The sequence below is a fragment of the Anser cygnoides genome, chromosome 15 (assembly GCF_040182565.1).
Source record: "Anser cygnoides isolate HZ-2024a breed goose chromosome 15, Taihu_goose_T2T_genome, whole genome shotgun sequence".
Classification (NCBI taxonomy): domain Eukaryota; kingdom Metazoa; phylum Chordata; class Aves; order Anseriformes; family Anatidae; genus Anser; species Anser cygnoides.
The window spans coordinates 4,143,351-4,161,550 of NC_089887.1; the positions used below are offsets into that span (position 1 = coordinate 4,143,351).

The 18,200-nt window shown below is 58.6% G+C and overlaps 1 protein-coding gene across 2 annotated transcripts; it reads left to right on the plus strand.

Annotated features, from left to right (window-relative positions):
- Positions 1-2,840: 2,840 nt before the first annotated feature.
- Positions 2,841-17,905, plus strand: MMD2 (monocyte to macrophage differentiation associated 2). Of its 2 annotated transcripts, XM_066977823.1 has the most exons (8): positions 2,841-3,452; positions 12,739-12,820; positions 13,323-13,483; positions 13,979-14,053; positions 14,280-14,381; positions 14,858-14,927; positions 15,234-15,391; positions 15,985-17,905. In XM_066977823.1, exons 1-8 carry the CDS (start codon positions 3,406-3,408, stop codon positions 16,091-16,093), a joined length of 804 nt encoding a protein of 267 aa, XP_066833924.1. In that variant the 5' UTR covers positions 2,841-3,405; the 3' UTR covers positions 16,094-17,905. The 2 variants fall into 2 exon arrangements, with proteins under 2 accessions (XP_066833924.1, XP_047919179.1); XM_048063222.2 differs by lacking the exon at positions 15,985-17,905 and having other exon boundaries at positions 2,856-3,452; positions 15,234-15,898.
- Positions 17,906-18,200: the final 295 nt, after the last annotated feature.

The window sequence follows — 18,200 nt, forward strand, 5'->3', positions numbered from 1 at the left end:
CGTCCCGCCTCTGCGCATGCGCCCGGCCCCCCGGGGGGGAGGAGCTGCGCAGGCGGCGGGGTGGTGGCGCCGAACTTGGTTGGGGGGGGTTGTTGCGAAGCTAAGCAGGGCCCAGCAGGGTCGGTGGGTGGATGGGAGACGCTCAGAGGAGCAGAGTCGACACTGAGAGGATGGGGAAAGAGGCTTTGTGAAGCTAAGCAGGGCCCGCTAGGGTCGGCAGCTGGATGGGAGACACATGAGGAGCGCAGCGTCCCCGCTGTGAGGATGGGAGGGGTGAAGGGGCTTTTGTAAAGCTAAGCAGGGTCCAGCGGGGTCGGCGGCTGGATGGGTGACTGCAAGGAGACTTGGCGTCCTTGTTGTCCCCGCTGTCCCCAGGCAGCGGCCGCTCGTTGTCGCCGTACGGGCGGTGAGAGCGGCCGGCCCTGCACGGAGCCGCCCCTCCGGTGCCTCTGCAGTTCCTCCTCGTACCACCGGAGGGCCTCCAGGCTCAGCGGATGTGACAGCAGGGGACAGCGGGCTGCGTTCGGGGCTGCTGGCATCGGAAGGGCCCTGCCCTGAGGGGCCCGGCTGGCAGGAGGGGACAGCCAGGGGCCCTGGGGTGCGGGGGGAGGCTCCTCAGGAGATAAAACACAACCGTCAAGGACAAGGGAACTTGGAAAATCTGGAAACTTGGATCAAAATCAAAGGCTTGTTCCTGCAGGGAACTAATCCGGGAAACGAGTGCAGGGTGCTGGCGTCTGTGGTGCTCGGTCTGGCAAAACTGGGGGGGCTCCAGCACCCCCTCTCACACATGTGCCACACACGAGCCATCCCACACAAGCTGCCGGTGGTCCCCCAAGGCATAAGGGACTCCCTGGGCTCCCCGCCATCGCCCACCCTCGCCCCCAGCTGCTGCCCGTGGCCCTCAGCTCCTGCCGCCATACAAAGCCGCTGCTCCTACAGGGAGGTTTCTCCTGCTGTAAGATGACAGATTTTGTCTCCAGCTCCTTTCTTACTTGCTGGCTCCAGCAGCTGAATGCAGGGGAAAACCTTGTGGGGAGCCACGGTCGCAATGAGCACTGCCGAGGCAGCCCAGCGCCACCACCGTGATGCCCAAAATCACGGTTATTCGCACCATTAATGGCCAGGATCCTGCTGGGACCCGGCCCAGAGGTGTCTCCAGCTGTGGGACGCCTGCACAGTTTGGGACCTTGCATGTTTCGGGGGAGGCTTCATGACCTGTTCCTCTGATTACGCAAGAACCCCCATTCGGTGACATTACCAAAATGCCATTCAGAGCACCCCATCATTAGGAAACTGGCAGCACCATCATTAGCAATTATCAGATCTTTGCGAGGAAGTGGGGAGAAAGCCAGGGATGGGGGAGGAAGGACAAGCAGGCATGGTGGCCAGACAATGCTCGAGGAAGCCTCCAGGTGGGGAGGGGACGCATCCAGGCTGCTACGGGGCCAGTACGGGGCCAGTACGGGTCCGGTACTGGTCCCAGCACCCAGCAGCTCCCGGCCGCCCGCTCTGGAGGCAGAGCTGGTGCTGGAGCCCTTCCCCAGCAGGATTCGCGAGGCTTTCGTTGCCATAACAACTGGAGCCAGGCTTCAAAAATAGTAACTTATTTTTCATTCAATTTGCCTTTTGCCCTCTGAGACGGATCTATTTCGGGACTGACGGTTCGCTTCAGGTGCCCTCCGTCAGCACCCCCGGCTGGGGGTTCAGGGGCTGGGGTTATTTTGTTCAACGTGGTTCCTTGCTGCTTTCCCTTCCTCCCCCATCCAGGCCCGGAGAAAGGTAAAGCAGGGAACAGGCATCATTAAATAACCTTTGCCAAAGCCTCGTCATCTTGAAGGAAGGAATTTGAAAAAAAAAAAAAAAAAACCTTCCCAGCTCAGTGGCAGAGCGTGGGAGAGGTTTGGGAACGATCTCACTCTGCATCGCGCCTTGGACCTGCCACCCTCAGCGGGGTTTGGCTGTCCCAGATCCCGCTGTCCCCAGCCTGGCCCCCCCGGGTGGCTTGGATCCATGATGAGAACTGTGCAGGGAGGCTGGATCCACCGGATCCCAGATCCTTTTGCACCACACGGAGGCATGCAGAGCATCCCCCCTGTGTGGGGACGAGGCCGCATTTGGAAGGGGCTGCAGGGGATTTATTCATGCCTTGAGTTAAGGGGCACACGTGTGCCTCTCTCTCTAGGGATTTAGGGTTCATCTGTACACAAAAAATATCTTAAAAACATGATTTGGAACTGATGGGAAGTGGCGTGCTCTAGGAAATTTTTAATTGTTTCAGTTCTGGGGAGAGGCGTGTGATTGATTTCCCAAGGAAGTGGCCATATGAGCCTGACCCTTCAGGTGGAGCTGTCCGTGCCTCTTCCACCTTCCTCCCACAAACGTTATTACAGGCTCAGCAAGGACAGGTTGTGCTGGGGAGATGAGCTCCTTCCCCAGGTGCTGCTGGCCTCCTGTCACATTTCTTGTCCCTTACGTGCTGTCCTGAAGGCACCCGCGGTCCCTGGAGCGAGGTGGGCACGATGACGGCTGCAGACAAATCCCCAAAACCCCTTTACATCCCTGCTCTGAGCATCCCAACCTCAGAAATAAGCCGGCATCTCACCTCCCCCCGGCACGGCCATGCAGTCCTCTGGGGGCTGTGGGACGGTGGAGAGGACGGGAAGGGGATGAAGGCTCCGGATGGAGACGAGCATGAATTCCCCAGGCTGGGACAAAACCACCCAGCCCTGCCTGAGGCCCTGGAAAATAACGAACAAAATCCTTCAAATCTAATAAATAAAAGCAAAGCCAAACCCAGCAACTCCCCGGGGATGCCGGGGTGGGCTGGCCCTGCCCTGGGGCTGGCGGGGATGCCTCGGACCTGGGACCCACAGTTGGCTGCTCGCCGCTCCCTCCATCCCCCCGCCGTGCTTTAATTACGTTTTCAATCCCAAACTGCTGCTATTTGATCCGCCGGGGGTGGCAGGAGGGGGTATTTTTAGCCGTGCTTAGAGCTGTCTGGGTGGATAAGGGAGAGCGTGCAGGTTGCCGCGGCCAGGCGGAGCGGGACGGGATTTGTGTCCCCCCCCCTTCTTCTCCTCCTCATCTTTGCCCATTTGCTGGCTGCGAGCAGGGCTGGCTCCCTCGCCGGCTGCCTCCCTTAGGTCGCCTTTGTTTTTTTTCCCCTTGTATTCTTCTCTTGTGCAACAGGGGGGGGGCGAGGCTGGCCTCCGCTTCTCCTCCTCGGCGTTTCAGCCCCGCCAACGAACACCCCAGCCCCGACGGGAGCCCATGAAGTTGCCGTGGGTCCCCAGGGCATCGCTGCCCTCGGGGGGCTCGGGGACCCCCGGGAGCCTCGCTCCGCGTTGAGCCGCCCGTGGCTGCATCCCTCCGCCGGCCCGGGACGCCCATGGCAGCGCCGAGATGTTCGTGTCGCGAGTCCTGGACTTCCAGAAGACGCGTTACGCCAGGTAAAGCCCTCGGCGCGGTGTTTTCCTTCCCTCCGCTCTGCTCTGGCAGCTCCCCGGGACGGCACCCAGCCCCTGCCCCTCCGCAGGGCTCCGGCCAAGCCCCAAACCGAGCCCTAAGGGACCTTCAAAAGATGCTGAGCGCCTCAAAGCCCGGGGCAGGTGCGGGCTGCTCCCTTCACCTGCGGGCACAGCGTGTCTTTCGGGATGAGGATACCTGCCCTTTTGCCTCCCTAAGGGATTCAGAGCATCCCCGGGATCCCTCGCTCCCTGGAGGGGCTGAGCAGGGTTGGGGGTTTGCGGGTCATTGGGGTGCTGTTTGGCTGTATTAACCCCCAAATCCACCAGCCAGGACAAAGGGATCCTGACCAAGTTGGTGCTCGGGGTGGTGCTGGGTTTAAGGATCGGACCTGGACTTCCCCTGGTCCACGCTGGCTTTAACTTCACATCCATCCTCCCCCTGCTGGGGCACCGGGAGCCCAGCTCTCAGCAGGGACAGACCCCACCGCTGGGTGCCAGCTCCCCATGGGGGGTCCCAGCATCACCCCGGGGTCCCACTGCGCCCAGCTGGCCCCCCCCAGCCCATACCCAGGGATTTCAGGCTCCCAGGGGATGCACCGTGATGGATCCTTCCCTAGGGTTGTTAGGAAACCTCGTGGCATTATCTGCTTGGGGGGGACCCGAAGGCTACTCGATGCCTGGCGAGGGTGCTGGGGGGGCTTCCAGGCGTCTGCCACCAAGGATAGGCTTTGTCCCCAACCCCTGTGACCACAGCGGGGACATTTTTGTCATTTCAGAGAAACCCCTGGGGTGGGGCAGTCCTTGGGGGCACTCAGCTCTGCTTTCACCCCTACCAACCTCCCCGTGGTGCTGTTAGAGGCAGATAAAAGAGATCTGGAGAGGAGTGGTGCTGGTCACTTCACACAGAAGCACCCTGAGGCATGTTTCCCTGTGCTGGAGACCTCCCATCCTCCCCAAGCCACCAGATCCTCTTTTTCCAGCCATCCCATGGGGAAAAAAAATCTGTGCTTGCACCTCCAAAAGCTGCCTGAGCGCCGCATGCCCCTGCTCAAGGACCAGTCTGAAGCTGTGGCTGCCTCCTGGTTACCTTCAGCTGGGGGAGATGCAGAGGCAGCCAACAGGTCTGCACAATGCACCCGACCCAAAAATCCTTGGGAAAAACAGAATTCAAGCTTTTTTTCCCCCCCCCCAGCTGGCACGCAAAGGACAGGGCTGGTGGGGACAGAGCCGAGCCAAGCTCGGTGTCCCCACAGCAGGAGGCAAACCACACGTTTGCTCCGTGGAGGCTGGGCTTTGGGGGCTGGCAAGCAGAGCAGGAGCTGCCCCCCAGCACAAGCCATCTGCCAGCCTTGATTTTCTCCCAAATCAGCATCCTCAAACCTCACCGTGGTCCTTTACGGAGACAACTTACTAAAAAGAGACATCAGGTGTTAGAGAGGGCATCGCAGGAGCCCACACACAGGACCAGGTGTGGATGGGGATGGGGCATTCCTTGGCTTTCACCCCGAGACTTGCTGATGTGGTCACCAGCACGTGATATTTGCCTGGAGATTCCTACATCACCGCAGAGATCCTCTTAGCCTGGTGCTTAAAAATAACCGGTGGCTAATCCCCGTCCCTCCAGGCTCCTCGCACCCACCCTCCTCACTGCACAGATGCTCTGCTGTGCCACATCCCAAGAAATACCCCAAATATCCTCCTTCCTTTGTGCCAGAGATGCACTCTCAGCTCCCCTACACACACTGGGGACCAGGTTCTGTGGTGGGGACTGGTGTGAGCAGGAGCCACAGGCTCGCAGAAGCACAAGACACGAAGGAGGTATGTGCCCTTCAAGGCATCAAAGCATCTTGCTTATCTTTTCAGAGGATGAGAAACTCTTATCTCCTCAGCCCTTTGAAAAAAAATATACACCCAAAAGTTTTCCTTGTGAAGGAAAAGCCTGGAACAGATTCATTTTTAATGTCTTTTTATCTAATTTTGAGAGAGGAGCAAGAAAGGAGGAACTTGGCCATCAATACACCTGCCAACGGGGATAAATAAAATACGGCGTCACGATGAAAGACCTGTTGTGTGAGAGCTGCAGCAAAGGCACCGGGCTTTGAACGAGGAGATGAAAGGCAGTGGGATCAATGCAGGAGTGATTGGAGAACCACAGGGAGAAAATTCAGGGCTGGAGGGCACCGGGGTGTTCCCGGATCTCCATCCCCTGCCTGATGCGACTTCAGCCACGGCACCAGCACGCAGTTACAGCGTGCACGCAGCTGCGATTCCTCCTGTTTTACCAGCCACCCGACGGTTATTCCCCCATATTTCTCCTCCTTTCTCCCAGCTAACAGTGCTGGTTTCCCCGCAGAGCAACAGATGGGTGCCAGTCACATCATCCCTGAAGCTCCCCGGCCGGGTCACCCCGGGCCAGTAACCGATACCTCCTGCACATCACCGCCGGCGCTGCTTGGCTCGCTTTTCACCCTGGGTTCAGTCGTGGCCGGGTGCCTGCCTGCCAGCCATGCAGGCAGGAAGCGTAGCTGAGCCAGTCTGCCCACAGACACACGAAATGCTTCCCAGGCTCGGGCCACCAAGAGCCATAATTGAAAGGAAACGCAATTACGGAGGGAGCTGCTGCATCTGGCCAGCTCCTGCAGCTCTGGAGCAGCCGGGGCAAGGGCTCTGCGGGGAGCTGCAGGCTGCACGGGGCACTGAATCATTGTAATTAACTGACAGCAGTCAGGATTTGATTTGCCCATGTAAAAGGCTCCAAGTCTTCTTGCGTTTGCTTGTCTTGCCCTGCAAGCCAAGGAAAATCCACGTGGCTTCAGAGCCCAGAAGCAGCAGGAGCCCCTGCAGGTGGCTCCAGGCTCGTCCTCACCTGCCTGGTGCCTGCAGCGAGGACACTGCCGCCTCCTCAGCAGCACGAGGGGATGGAGATCTGAGCTCTGTATTTGCCCAAAAAGTCCACTGGGTCTGATGGGAGGCAGCTGGGAAGAGCTTCCTGGTGTACCGAGCAAGGAGGTGATCACTGACCCCATCCTGCAGCGCCTCAGGAGAAGAAAGGGAGGGGAAAACCAGCAGGAATTGGAGGGAGAGGGGACATCGGGGTGCTCGGTCCCCAAACGTGCAAAGAAAACACTGACAGCCTGGGCAGAGCTACTGCACTGGGAGGATTTGATCCCCATTTTCCTTCGCAAAGAAAGCACAAACAGCCCTCGCCTGCTCCCACACACACAGAGATGCTTTCCAAGAGCTCTGCTTCCCCCACAGCCCGCGTGGGATGGAGCGGGGAGAGGGGAAACGCTTCCAGCACCCATGTGGCAGCTCTGAGCTGCTCGGGGTCTGCACCGCGCCCAGCAGCACCTCCAACGTCACCCTCAGCTACCGAGGTGCTGCCCCAGGAGATGGGGAGGCCCCTAGAAATACCTAACGAAAAACAGGATCACCCCATCTCACAAAAAGTCAGCTATTAGCCACCCTTCGGAGGCAGTTTGACTCAGATACCCTCTTAAGACAGCACAGATAGGATTCCTTACTGGCAGCTCTCAGTGTGCAGAGGGCAGCTCTTATTGCACCCAGGTGTTTGGAAGGCAACAAGTGCTCTGAGCATCCCCTGCACGGCTGGCTGGAGGTGGGGACGTCCCCCAAGCCCCCCGTTCCCCTCCCCTGGGAGGGTCGGGGCCCAGGCAGGAATCGCTGCACAGAGACGGGCAGCAGCGGCTGAGCTGAGCCCCCGAGCCTCGTGCCCCTGGGAAGGACAGCTTTTCCATCCTTCAGCGGGTGTTGGGTGTCAGCCCGGTGTGATTCCTTGGCACGGCTCGCCCCGGCCTGTTTCAGGAGGTAGCAGTCGGCGAGGCACGTGGAAAACACAAGCCGCTGCCCCGCGTGGTGGAGCGATGTGCACAGGATGTGGGGCTCTGCCAGGCCTCCCCTTGGAGCTTTCCAGGTGAAATCAAACCTCAGCATTTATTTCCATGGTGCTCATATTATTTCCATATAGCTGTCGTAATCCATGGTCGGGGGGACTTGATGTGATACACAGCACTTTCTGATGGTGAGACCAAGTACCACGAGCGTCACAGTCCTGCTGCTCGCTTCAGACACCAATTAGTTGAGCTTTAGGGAAGTTTGGGTCCAAGGCTGCTCTCCTGCTGAAGTTTGGAGTCCAGGCTTGCTGCTGGTGAGGGGAGGATTTGATATTTACGCAGAGGGAGCTCAGTAATGGGGCAGTGCTTCCCTCCGCACTCAGCAGCGCCGGCTGGTACCGGTGCATCAGGGCCGTGCTCTTTGCTGCAAATAATCCTGCCTGAAACCACAGTACCTGCCTCCCTGGCTGCTGAAATGCACGATCCCCCAGAGGCATTTACTGAATTATTTACAGATACCTGCTCAGTAGCATGCTGGAGTCCCCAGTGAGACCAAGGCCACATTTCCCTGGGGATGCTACGGGGACACCTTACAGACCCGAGGAACAGCAACCCGCACACTAATCCCATGGCATGGTAGAGGCTTGGTTTCTAGAGAGCCAGGGATGAAGGCTGGAGCCTGCCCCATGCCTCTGCACCACAGGGCCACCGTGCTCGCTCCTGGCTGCTGCAGGGCTCAGCCAAGCTGAGCTTGCTCAGGATTTGTCCCACTGTCCTCTGTGCTTGGGGTATTGCAGGCGAGGATCACGCACAACAGCTTCCCAAACAAGCAAACAGGGAATAATAGAGAGGTTTCAGCTCTGGAAGCAGCCCTCCTAACATTCACCGAGCACTTGGGACGTCATTTTGTGACTAATCAGCTGTTGTCTGAGGTCTCACGAGCACCAAATGAAACAAGAAGTCCCAGCTCGGGAAGTAATTTGGGAAACACTCCCCGATCCCATCTGTCGCGAATAAACAAGCGGCTCTGCTGGAGTTGCAGGGTTGTGAATTGCCTTGGAAGAGTTAGAGGCTGCCTATCTAGAGAGCAGAAAGCCTGCCAGAGAGAAAAATAAATATCTATATATAGAGGATGGGGAGGTGGATGGTTGGGGCCATCAGGGGGCTTCTCTAAGGCAGCAGGGGGCTCGCTCAGCATCTCTCAGCCTGCAGCATGAGGCCTGCTTAGTGCCAGCCCAGCACACTCCCATGTGTCAGAGCACTGGGAATGAGAAAAATTGGGATGGGACAGTCAGAGGTGGTGAGCGAGCATTTGACCTGCAGCCTAATCCACCTTGTTTTGGGGGAAACAGGGCTAGCACCGGGGGCTGGTTGCTGCAGGAACCTGGTCATCTGCTGGTGGTCTACCCAAGTGCTGCTCTAGCTGGGATGCTCAGTGCTCCCTGTGCAAATTGTCAGCTTTTTGCATGCTGCCAGAAAGCAGCAAATAAAATGCACACAAGAAAATGCTGGGCCAGCTTGTGCCATCAACCCTCCTGCCCCTGCTCACATGGGACAGGCTGGGGTCAAAGCAGAAGGAGCCCACGGAGAGGCTCGTCCTGCCTGACCCCTCTCCACCAGCCTGGGAGCCAGCCTGAGAGCTCACAGCACACACAGCTCAGCTTCCCAAACCAGGAGCACCATATGTTCATGTGGGAGCAGGCAGGCACCAAGAAGCGGGCTCAGGAACAGAGGCTCCAGCTTGGTATCAGGGCACCGCACAGCACCCGTGTGGGTGGCACCGCAGACGGCCAGGCAGCGTCAGCCTCTGCGCTTCCCTGTGGAAAGCATCAGCAGCGTGCAGGGCCCTGCTCTGCACCTTCAGGAGCTAATTATGAGCCGCAGAGGAGCTTGAGGGATGAAGCCTCTTACAGGGACCACATCTGGAGCATTACCAGATTACAGGGCAGAAGCAGAGCACACGCCAAGCCCCAGCTTACAGGGATGCTGCAGAAGCTCACGCACAGGCACAACCCTGAGGATCAAGCCCCAGCTTTTGCACCAGGCATGCTGCCTCCAGGCTCATTAGGGCAAATCCAGACCAAGAACTGAGAGGGTCCAGGGGCTGCTGTGCCCTGCAGGACCATGTCTCTTCCATCACTGTTACCACAGGCATCACAACACATGTGCTCCTGAGCCTCACTCTACCAAGGGACAACCAGAAGGACCACAGCAGGACTTACCCCCACCACCAGCATCTCCTGTTGCTTCCTCCATCCTTCCTGGCAGGATGCCACAATCAGGATACAATCCCTCAGCAGCCCCGCTGCTATTTTAAAAGCAGCCGTGACAGCCACAAGAAGGAGGAGAAAGCCTGGTTCGCTCAGCCTGGAGACACCCCAGCTCCTTGGGCAGGAGGGTGCAGGTGCACAACAAACCAGCTCCCACCTCTGAGGACATTAAACCAAAACCTGAGCCAACCTGGCCCTTTTCTAGGCCATCCACAGGTGAAACCTTTTGCCATGAGCTGCTCGGGGAGATCCCCATCACCTGTGAGCTCCCGGCCAGCATCACCTGTTTCATGGGGCCCTTGTCACAGCCATGGATGCATGGATGCACAGGATGTGGTACACGTATAGCTGGACATATAGCAGCTCCGTTCCTTCCCTGTGGGTCATCTTCTCTGCACGGTGTCCCCCAGCTCTGCCTCTCAGTGTGTCAGGGTCCCCAGGTGCCCCCGGGAGAGCTCAGGCACTCCAGTGCTCCCACACGAGCCGTCCCGAGGAATAATTTAATTTAATCCCATTTTTACCTTCTTCCCCCCCAAGCCTGGCAAAGCAAGAGCCGGGCGGATCTGCGTGATTTGTTGAGGTCAGAACTTTGTTCTTGGAGAGAAGTCTTTAAAAAACCAAAACCAACCCAAACCCACAGAAAAACAGAGTGGGAGAAAGAGAAGGAGAAAAGGACAAGCCTGGGAAGCCGGCTCTGCACTTTGCCCTGGCTGCCTGGGACAAGGGGCTCTTTGTTCCTCCGGCTGGAGCCGGGTGCATTGGCCCTTTTCAGTCTCTTTCCCCGGGCAAGGGGCCAGGGGAAAGCAGGCACAAGGAGGGCAGGCAAAAACCCCGGGGCAGTGATGAACAACCCGTGCTCGTCCCCCCCAGCACTGGGAGAAAAAAGTTCTGGGAGCCTTGGAGCCGTGCTGAGCCCCTGGGGCTGCTTCTCATGCACGTCCCTGGGAAGTGGGCAGGCTCCTGCTGTGCAGGTTTTAAACTTTTCCGTGCCATTTGGACTTTGCAGCCGTAAAGAGCTTGCTGAAATGCACAGAAACTGTGACAGTCCGTCTGCTACCTCCTGCCTGTGGCTTCCTGCACCCTGGAGCAAACCCGGCCTCGCTGCATCCCCTTGCGGGTGGGGGCATTGGGTGGGAGGCAGAGCCCGCATCCATTTCCCATCCTTTGCAGGATGATGCTCATTAGGAAGCAGGACAGGAAAATAGGGGCAATCTCCTCAGAGACCCCAAAACCCCAAGCTCTTTGAGGCCATTTCACCCTCCAGGAAAAGCAGGCTGCCCATGGGGGCAGCGGGGTGCCCCGTGCGGTGCGTGCGAGGGAGGGAATTCAGCCCCTACCCTGCCCAAGGGTCCTGGGGGGGGGGCTGTGGGATCCAGCCCCCCCCCCCCAGCCCCCCGTTACTGCCCCTAACAGCAACCACCGTGGGTCTGGGATGGAGGGGCAGATGGCACAGGGCTTTGTTAAAAAAAATACATTCAAGGAAAAAGGCCTTGCGCGTGTTTCCCCAGCAACTGCGACGTCACGCGGGACGTCTGGGCCTTTGTCCTCCCCCCCCCCCGCCCTCCTTCTTCTTATTAAAAGGGAAAAGAAAGAGAAGCAGAGAGTGAAGGGGAGCTGGGGACAGTCTCCAGGCAACGTGGGGACAGCAGTGGCCTCCTGCAGGGGGGACGTGGCTGGGGCAGGGGGACTCCAGCCAGGGGGTGGCAGGATGGGGAGGGGTCCCTGGTGTCCCCCGGCATGGAGGTGGCAGCCCCAGGGTGGAGGTGGCAGCCCCAGGGTGGAGGTGACAGCCCCAGGAAGAGGTGACAGCCCCAGGACAGAAGTAGCAGTCCCGGGACGGAGGTGGCAGCCCCAGGAAGGCGGTGGCAGCCCCAGGGTGGAGGTGGCAGCCCCGGGGATGCTCGGCTGCTTCCCAGCCACAGACACCCTCAGTTTAGCCCAGGGTCTAATCCTGTTCGTGCCTTGCGAGCGCCGTCCCCTCTATTTGCAGCACACGGGGAGCTGAGCCCCTGTCTGTCCATCTTAACTGGAGGTATTTGGGGTGGGGGGGACACATGGCCAGACTCCTGCGTGCCTTGTGCCTGGGTCCTGCTGTGAGCGCAGGGCTGGGGACAGGGTCCCCTCGCGGGCTGTCACCGCCGCCTGCTGGGCACCACCTCGCACACCCGGGCACGCTGCAGCCAAACCCACGTTTGGCTCAAGCCTCGCTATGTGAATCTTTTAACACAAGCTGGATTTCTTCGCATGGACGCCAGTGAAATGCTCAGAGGAGATGCTCATGGGTGGTGGCTCAGGGATGGGTTCTCCAGCACCTTCCCAGCACCCCAGGGTCACCCCGACCCCGCAGCAAGGTCCTGTCGCCCCCCGAGCTGCCGGCTGGGTGCAGAAATGCGCTGCAGATGGTGCTGGAACTGGGAGCAAATGGGGTCAGGAAGCAATCGGACCAGCTCCTGCAGGGCAGCCCCCGAACCCGGCTGTCCTGAGCCTCCCGCTGGCACTGCTTTTATTGCTCTGCGTGTGTCCATTGATCCGACGGCAGCAATCGATACGTCCCTCCACGCGCCGAGAGCAATCTGATTTCTCTGAATCTGAGAGGAACAGGAAAAAAAAAAGATAAAAGTTTCTGAGGGAGCATGACGGGGCTTCCCCCGGCAGCAATCAGTGCTGGGTCACGTGGGGGGGGATTTTGGGGGGGTGCAGGTGGGACCCAGCAGCCAAAGCATCGCTGGGATGCCCTGGTGGGACTCAGGCTGCTGTGACGTGGGGTGGCATCGCTGGGTCGTCACAGCCCCACAGCAGGTCCCCCCCCAGCCCCATGTGCCCTATTCTCCGCTGTGGGGCTGTGCCGTGTTCTGCCCAGCAGCTCCGGGCTGTTTCCAGCAGGGTAACCAGATCGGGTTGCTGCACGCTGCTTGTTTTTCCACTTGTGAAATGGAGATGGGGAGAGGTGCCAGTGTTACAGGAGCTGGTTGTCACCCACACCCTGCCCTGGGGGATGCTCCACACCTCATCCATCCATCCTTGCAGCTTTCTCCTGCCTCCTGCCCACTGCTGCCATGGGGTCACTTTGCTCACAGCCTTCCAAAAACCTTTCCCCCGTGTGCCGTCCCCTGACTGTGTTTCTCTCCCCGCTCCTCGCTGCAGGTTCATGAATCACCGCGTCCCCTCCAACCGCAGGTACCAGCCGACGGAGTACGAGCACGCAGCCAACTGTGCTACCCACGCGGTTAGTCCCTGTCCCTGTCCCTGTCCCTGTCCCTGTCCCTGTCCCTGTCCCTGTCCCTGTCCCTGTCCCTGTCCCTGTCCCTGTCCCTGTCCCCATGTGAAGGACAGCACTCAGCCCTGGGGGACCACCTGGGACACCCCAAGGGCCACCTAAAAACGCCAGCGTTCAGCTCTGCACCTCCTGAAGGTCCCGGGGGTGGGATGAGCACCTGGTGCTCCAGGGATGCTCTTCTTCCTCCTCCAGCTGCCGTGGGAGGCTGGTGTGTGATGGCCCTGTGGGATGGCCCTAGTGGAGCAGGCACACATTCTCCTTGTGCCTTCCTCCACTTGGAGAAGCTCTTTTGGAGCTGCCCCGCATGGGGAGAAACCCAGCCTGCCCCTTATGGGTGGCGGCTTCGTCCAGAAGCTAAAATAAAGACACCCAAAAGGAAAAGCAGGGACTGCACTGTATCTGCTTGGTGGAAATGCAGACTGTGAGCAACCGGCTTGCTTCTCCCTTCCAGTTCTGGATCCTGCCCAGCATCCTCGGCAGCTCCATCCTCTACATCCTCTCCGACGACCAGTGGGAGACCATCTCGGCCTGGATCTATGGCTTTGGCTTGTCCAGCCTCTTCATCGTCTCCACCATCTTCCACACCATCTCCTGGAAGAAGAGGCACCTCAGGTACCGGCCCTGCCTGCTCGTGGCTCGGGGGGGGGGGGACACAACAGTTCCAGAGCCCTGGCAGCCCCTTGGTCAAAGGCTTTTCTGAGCTATGTCAGTAGAAAACAGCATTTGAATGCATCGTTTATTTTATGATTTATGTCATTTATTTTATTTTATACCATTTATTTTATGATTTATATAACTTAATATCATTAATTTTATTGTTTATATAGTTTATTTTATTATTTATATAATTTATTTTACTTTACATCATTAATTTTATTATTTATATAATTTATTTTATTTTACATTGTTTATTTTATTATTTATATCGTTTTATTTTATTTTATATCATTTATTTTATTATGAATATCATTTATTTTACTATTTATGTCACTGATTTTCAAGTGCACCGTTTATTTTTTATTATTTCTTTTAAAGTATCTGGTTTTACAGCGCACCTGGCACGCGCGGTGCCACAGGCTCTGACCTGTCTGTCCGTCTGTCCCGCAGGACTGTGGAGCACTGCTTGCACATGTTCGACAGGATGGTGATCTACTTCTTCATCGCCGCCTCGTACGCTCCCTGGTGAGTGCCCTGGCTTGGCCCTGCCAGAGGGGAGAAAAGCATCCCAGCAATAAAGGCTTCCCGCTTTCCTTCCTATTCTCCGTATTCCAACCCCTGTCTGTTGACGTTACGGGTCAGGAGGGCTGTTCCGGGACACACGTGGGGCGAGGGCCGCAGTTCCCCGCGCCCCCGTCCCGCAGCCCGCCTCGGGGCGCCGCCGCGCTCACCGCGGCCCTGGGTCTTGCAGGCTGAACCTGCGGGAGCTGGGGCCCTGGGCCTCCCACATGCGCTGGATCATCTGGATCATGGCATCGGTCGGCACCGTCTACGTCTTCTTCTTCCATGAGCGGTCAGTACCTGCACGTGGCCCCGCGGAGCCCAGCCCTGCTCCTCCTTCCCCCCTTAGTGCCCTGACGGAAGAGCAGGAAGGATGGACACAGACAGACAGGCAGGTTTGGGGGGCCTGGGCAGCCCCCCAGGCCAGCAGGCAGTGGAGGGCTCCCTCGAACCGTGTCCTTTCCCACCCACATCTTATTTTTGGGAGGCCACAGCCCTGCTGGCAGGGGCGTGGGAGCAAGGACGTTGTGCCATGAGTGGGTTCTTCCACGGGGTGGCACCAAATAGAAAGGAAACGGCCCCCGAAGCCTTCCTGGAGCCCTGCCTTCAAGCTGTTCAGCTCCAGAGCCAGTTCTGTGCAGGGCCACCCGCTGTGGGCTCCCACTGGGACGTGGGACCCGCCGTGGTGGCACCGCCACCCCTTTCCCTGTAGCAGCGTCTGGGTACGATAAGCATAAAATTCAGCCCTGCCTCCTCCGTCGGTCGCAGGTACAAGCTGGTGGAGCTGGTGTGCTACGTTATCATGGGCTTCTTCCCCGCCGTGGTCATCCTCTCCATGGTAAGCCGCCGCCGGGGAGCTCGCGGGGCTGGCTTGTCCCCAGGGGGTTGGCGTGGTGCGGCCCGGAGGCAGCCCCGTGGTGGGCGAGGGGGTCTCCAGACGTGTGATTTGGGTGCTCAGCACAGCCAGATGCATGCAGTGGGCACCTCCAGGGGACGTCCTATGGGGGCTCCGTCACGTTGAGAGCATTGCAGCAAAGTCCAGGGCTTCCTTGCAGGATGAGGAGAAGGCAGCGCAGGCCTCCTCGCAGCCAGGGGGAAGTTTCGGGTTGTGACCGCGCTGCCTCCGTGCTTTTATTTTTCGCAGCCCAACAGGGACGGCCTCCCGGAGCTGGTGGCCGGCGGGCTTTCCTACTGCCTGGGCATGGTCTTCTTCAAAAGCGACGGCCGCATCCCCTTCGCCCACGCCATCTGGCACCTCTTCGTGGCCATCGGAGCCGGCATCCATTACTACGCCATCTGGAGGTACCTCTACCGGCCCAGCGCGCTGGAGGCCAAAAGGCCCCGATAGGTGCCTTAAGGACACTGCTCGCCTCGGAGGGGACATGGGGACGTGGATGGGGGACAGGGAGGGGAGCCCGGGCTGTGGGCTCGCCCCGAAGCCACCCGCTGTCCCTGTGGGTACAGACAGAAGAGCCTTCCCACACAGACAGAAGAGCCTGAAGGTTGATTTTAAACAGATTTTTCTTTTTTTTTTAACCTTGCGAACGGTTTATTTTTTGTTTTTAGGCAAAGTTTTTGTAACACAGCGACCAACCGAGGGGCAACAGGGGAACAACCACTTGCGGGGGTTTAGGGGAGGCTTTGCCCACCCCGCTGACCCCAAGCATCCCATGGGAGCAAGGGCCCTGACCCCACACCCTGCACTTGGCCAGTGACAACCTGGGTTTGGCTACTGGAGCCCTTGGTGTGGGCCCCCCGCTGCCATCCCCATAACCCACAGTGGCGGGGCAGAGCCGGCAGCACCCAGCGATGCTCCAGGTCCCTGTGGCCTTCTCAACGGGAAGGTCCAGAGTCATCAAAGCCTTACACGTGATTAAAACTCGAACCTCTTCTAGGGCCCCCCAGCCTCCCAGGGCACTGCAGAACCCTTCCTCCGAACCAGTGTTAAGCGCACAACCTGGTGCACTGCTCCTAGGTGGGCCCTCGGAGCCCCCCACCCCCTGACATTTTCTCCCTGGGGCTCTTGGTTTTCCTCACGGGTCTCAGTGCTGGTGGCACCCCAAGGCATGGCCCCGCTCAGCCTCTGCCACATGTGGGCCTCTGCCCATCGGGGAGGAGGCTCCCAAGGTCCGTCAGGATGCATTCAGTTTGTTTCTGTAAGGGCATTTTCTTTCTTCTTAAGGAGGGAAGGGAAACTCCTTGAATTAGGACCACAGGCCTGGCTGCCTGCCCCCTCTGGTCCTGTTTTATGGTTTCCGGGCTTGTGGCAGCCTCTTGCTCATCATCAGGTTTAAATCCACTTTGGGAGGGTTTCTGGCATTCCCAGGAACACTGCAGGGAAGGGATGCACCTGGGTGATGCTCAGAGGTGAGCTGTGATGGGGAGATCCTAGCGATGCTCAGTTTTTAAACACCCAAACACGGCTCCACGGTGCTCTCCAAGGCAGGACAGCGAGGACACAGGACTTCTTGTTCCCCAGTGGCAGTGGGGAGGGCAGTGCCTGGTGCTGCCCGGCACGTGGGACGGGTTGTGCACACACGGACCCGACAGCCAGGTCCTCCTGGATGGGAACATCGCGTGGAAGGGAACATCACCTGGAGGGGAACACCACCTCCTTTTCCTCCATCAGCCGCTGAGGACTGAAATCCACCACCCAGCGATGTGAAAAGCCAAGCTAGACTCGATGGAAAACGAAGTGCTGCACACTGCCAAGCCTCCAGCAATTCTTGAGGCTCCTCGGGCAATTTGTCACTGCTTCTGTCTGGGCTGAGCGTAGACTCTGCAGTCCAAACTGCCCAGGCTCAGCCTTGTTTTACTTACACCAGAAGAAATATTAGGGTCTGCTGCGTGCCGGGGTCCCATGCAGCCCCACAACCTTGGTGCTGCCCTCAGCCCCACCTGCACCTTCCTCGGGAGCCCCCAAAGCATCGATGTCCCTCCGGCTCTGCTCACCCCGTGACTGATGGCAGCTGCAGCAGCCTCAGGCGGCGCTGCCAGCGGAGGAGCTTTGCAGCTGCCCTTCTGCATCTCCCGTCCCTCCAGCAGCCTCGTCCCGAGCCGAGCTCCTGGACCCGGCCCCAGGACCGGCTCTGCACAGCCATGCTGTTCTGCAGCAAATTACCAAAGAGAAGGCATCTCGGTACGCTTCCCCTCCTGGCGTGGTGGCTGTGGCCACCAGGTAGGCAAGAAAACCCATAGGGAGAATGTTCCTACAAGGGGCTGTGCCCCACGTCCCTGGCTTGGGGCTCTCTGTGGTGCCCCAAAGCAGCCTTCGGGGTGGGATGGCTCTTGGGGTGACTGGTGGTTTTGGGGGCAGGAGGTGATGGACCTGGTGGGGGTCTCTGCTGCTGCATCCCCCAGACAGCTGTGCATTGAGCAAAGGGCAGTTTGTGGGGTGATTTGGGGTCAGAATAGAGGGAAACGTGGTCTGAGAGCATAAGCTGCCATTTTTGCCCTCTGGCAAGTCACTACCCTTCTCCATGCCTCAGTTTCCCCATCTGTAAAATGGGGGCAAAGACAGCGACCGACCTCAGGGGGCTCCTGTGCGGGCTCGGTAGGCACGGGGAGGATGAGCGGGGCTTCGCGAGCACCGTCACCTATTTTATACTAATTTTCAACAACTCGTAACATTCGGGACATCTGTGGAGGAGCGACCTTTTTAGCATCTTGTACTTTTTCACCGTCCGTCCTCGTTCAGTCGGTATTTTCTATTTAACACGGTACTGGAGCAAATTAAAAACAAACCGAAGGAAGCTAACGCTAGTGAACGTCGTTTCCTGTGGAGTAGGACTGAAATAAAAACCCAAGATACCTCACTATTGCCTGCCTGCTAAGTCCGAACGAGTTTCCCCAAAGTGCAAGGAAATAAACCCATTTTCTGTCTGACTTGCCCCGGGGTCCCAGGAGGGGGAATTTCACGCTGTGGTGGCAGAGGAGGCAGAGGGAAAGCCCCTCCCCATCCCCTCCTGCTCCTCTTTGACCTGCAGGGGGAATTTGGCCCCATCTGGGGAGCCTGGCAGCCTCCCCTGGCCCTGCACGTCCCCAGGCTGCCCTCTCGCTCGCACCTCGGGGGGATTTCGGTCCCTGGGCAGGCCGTGAGGCTGGGCAGCTT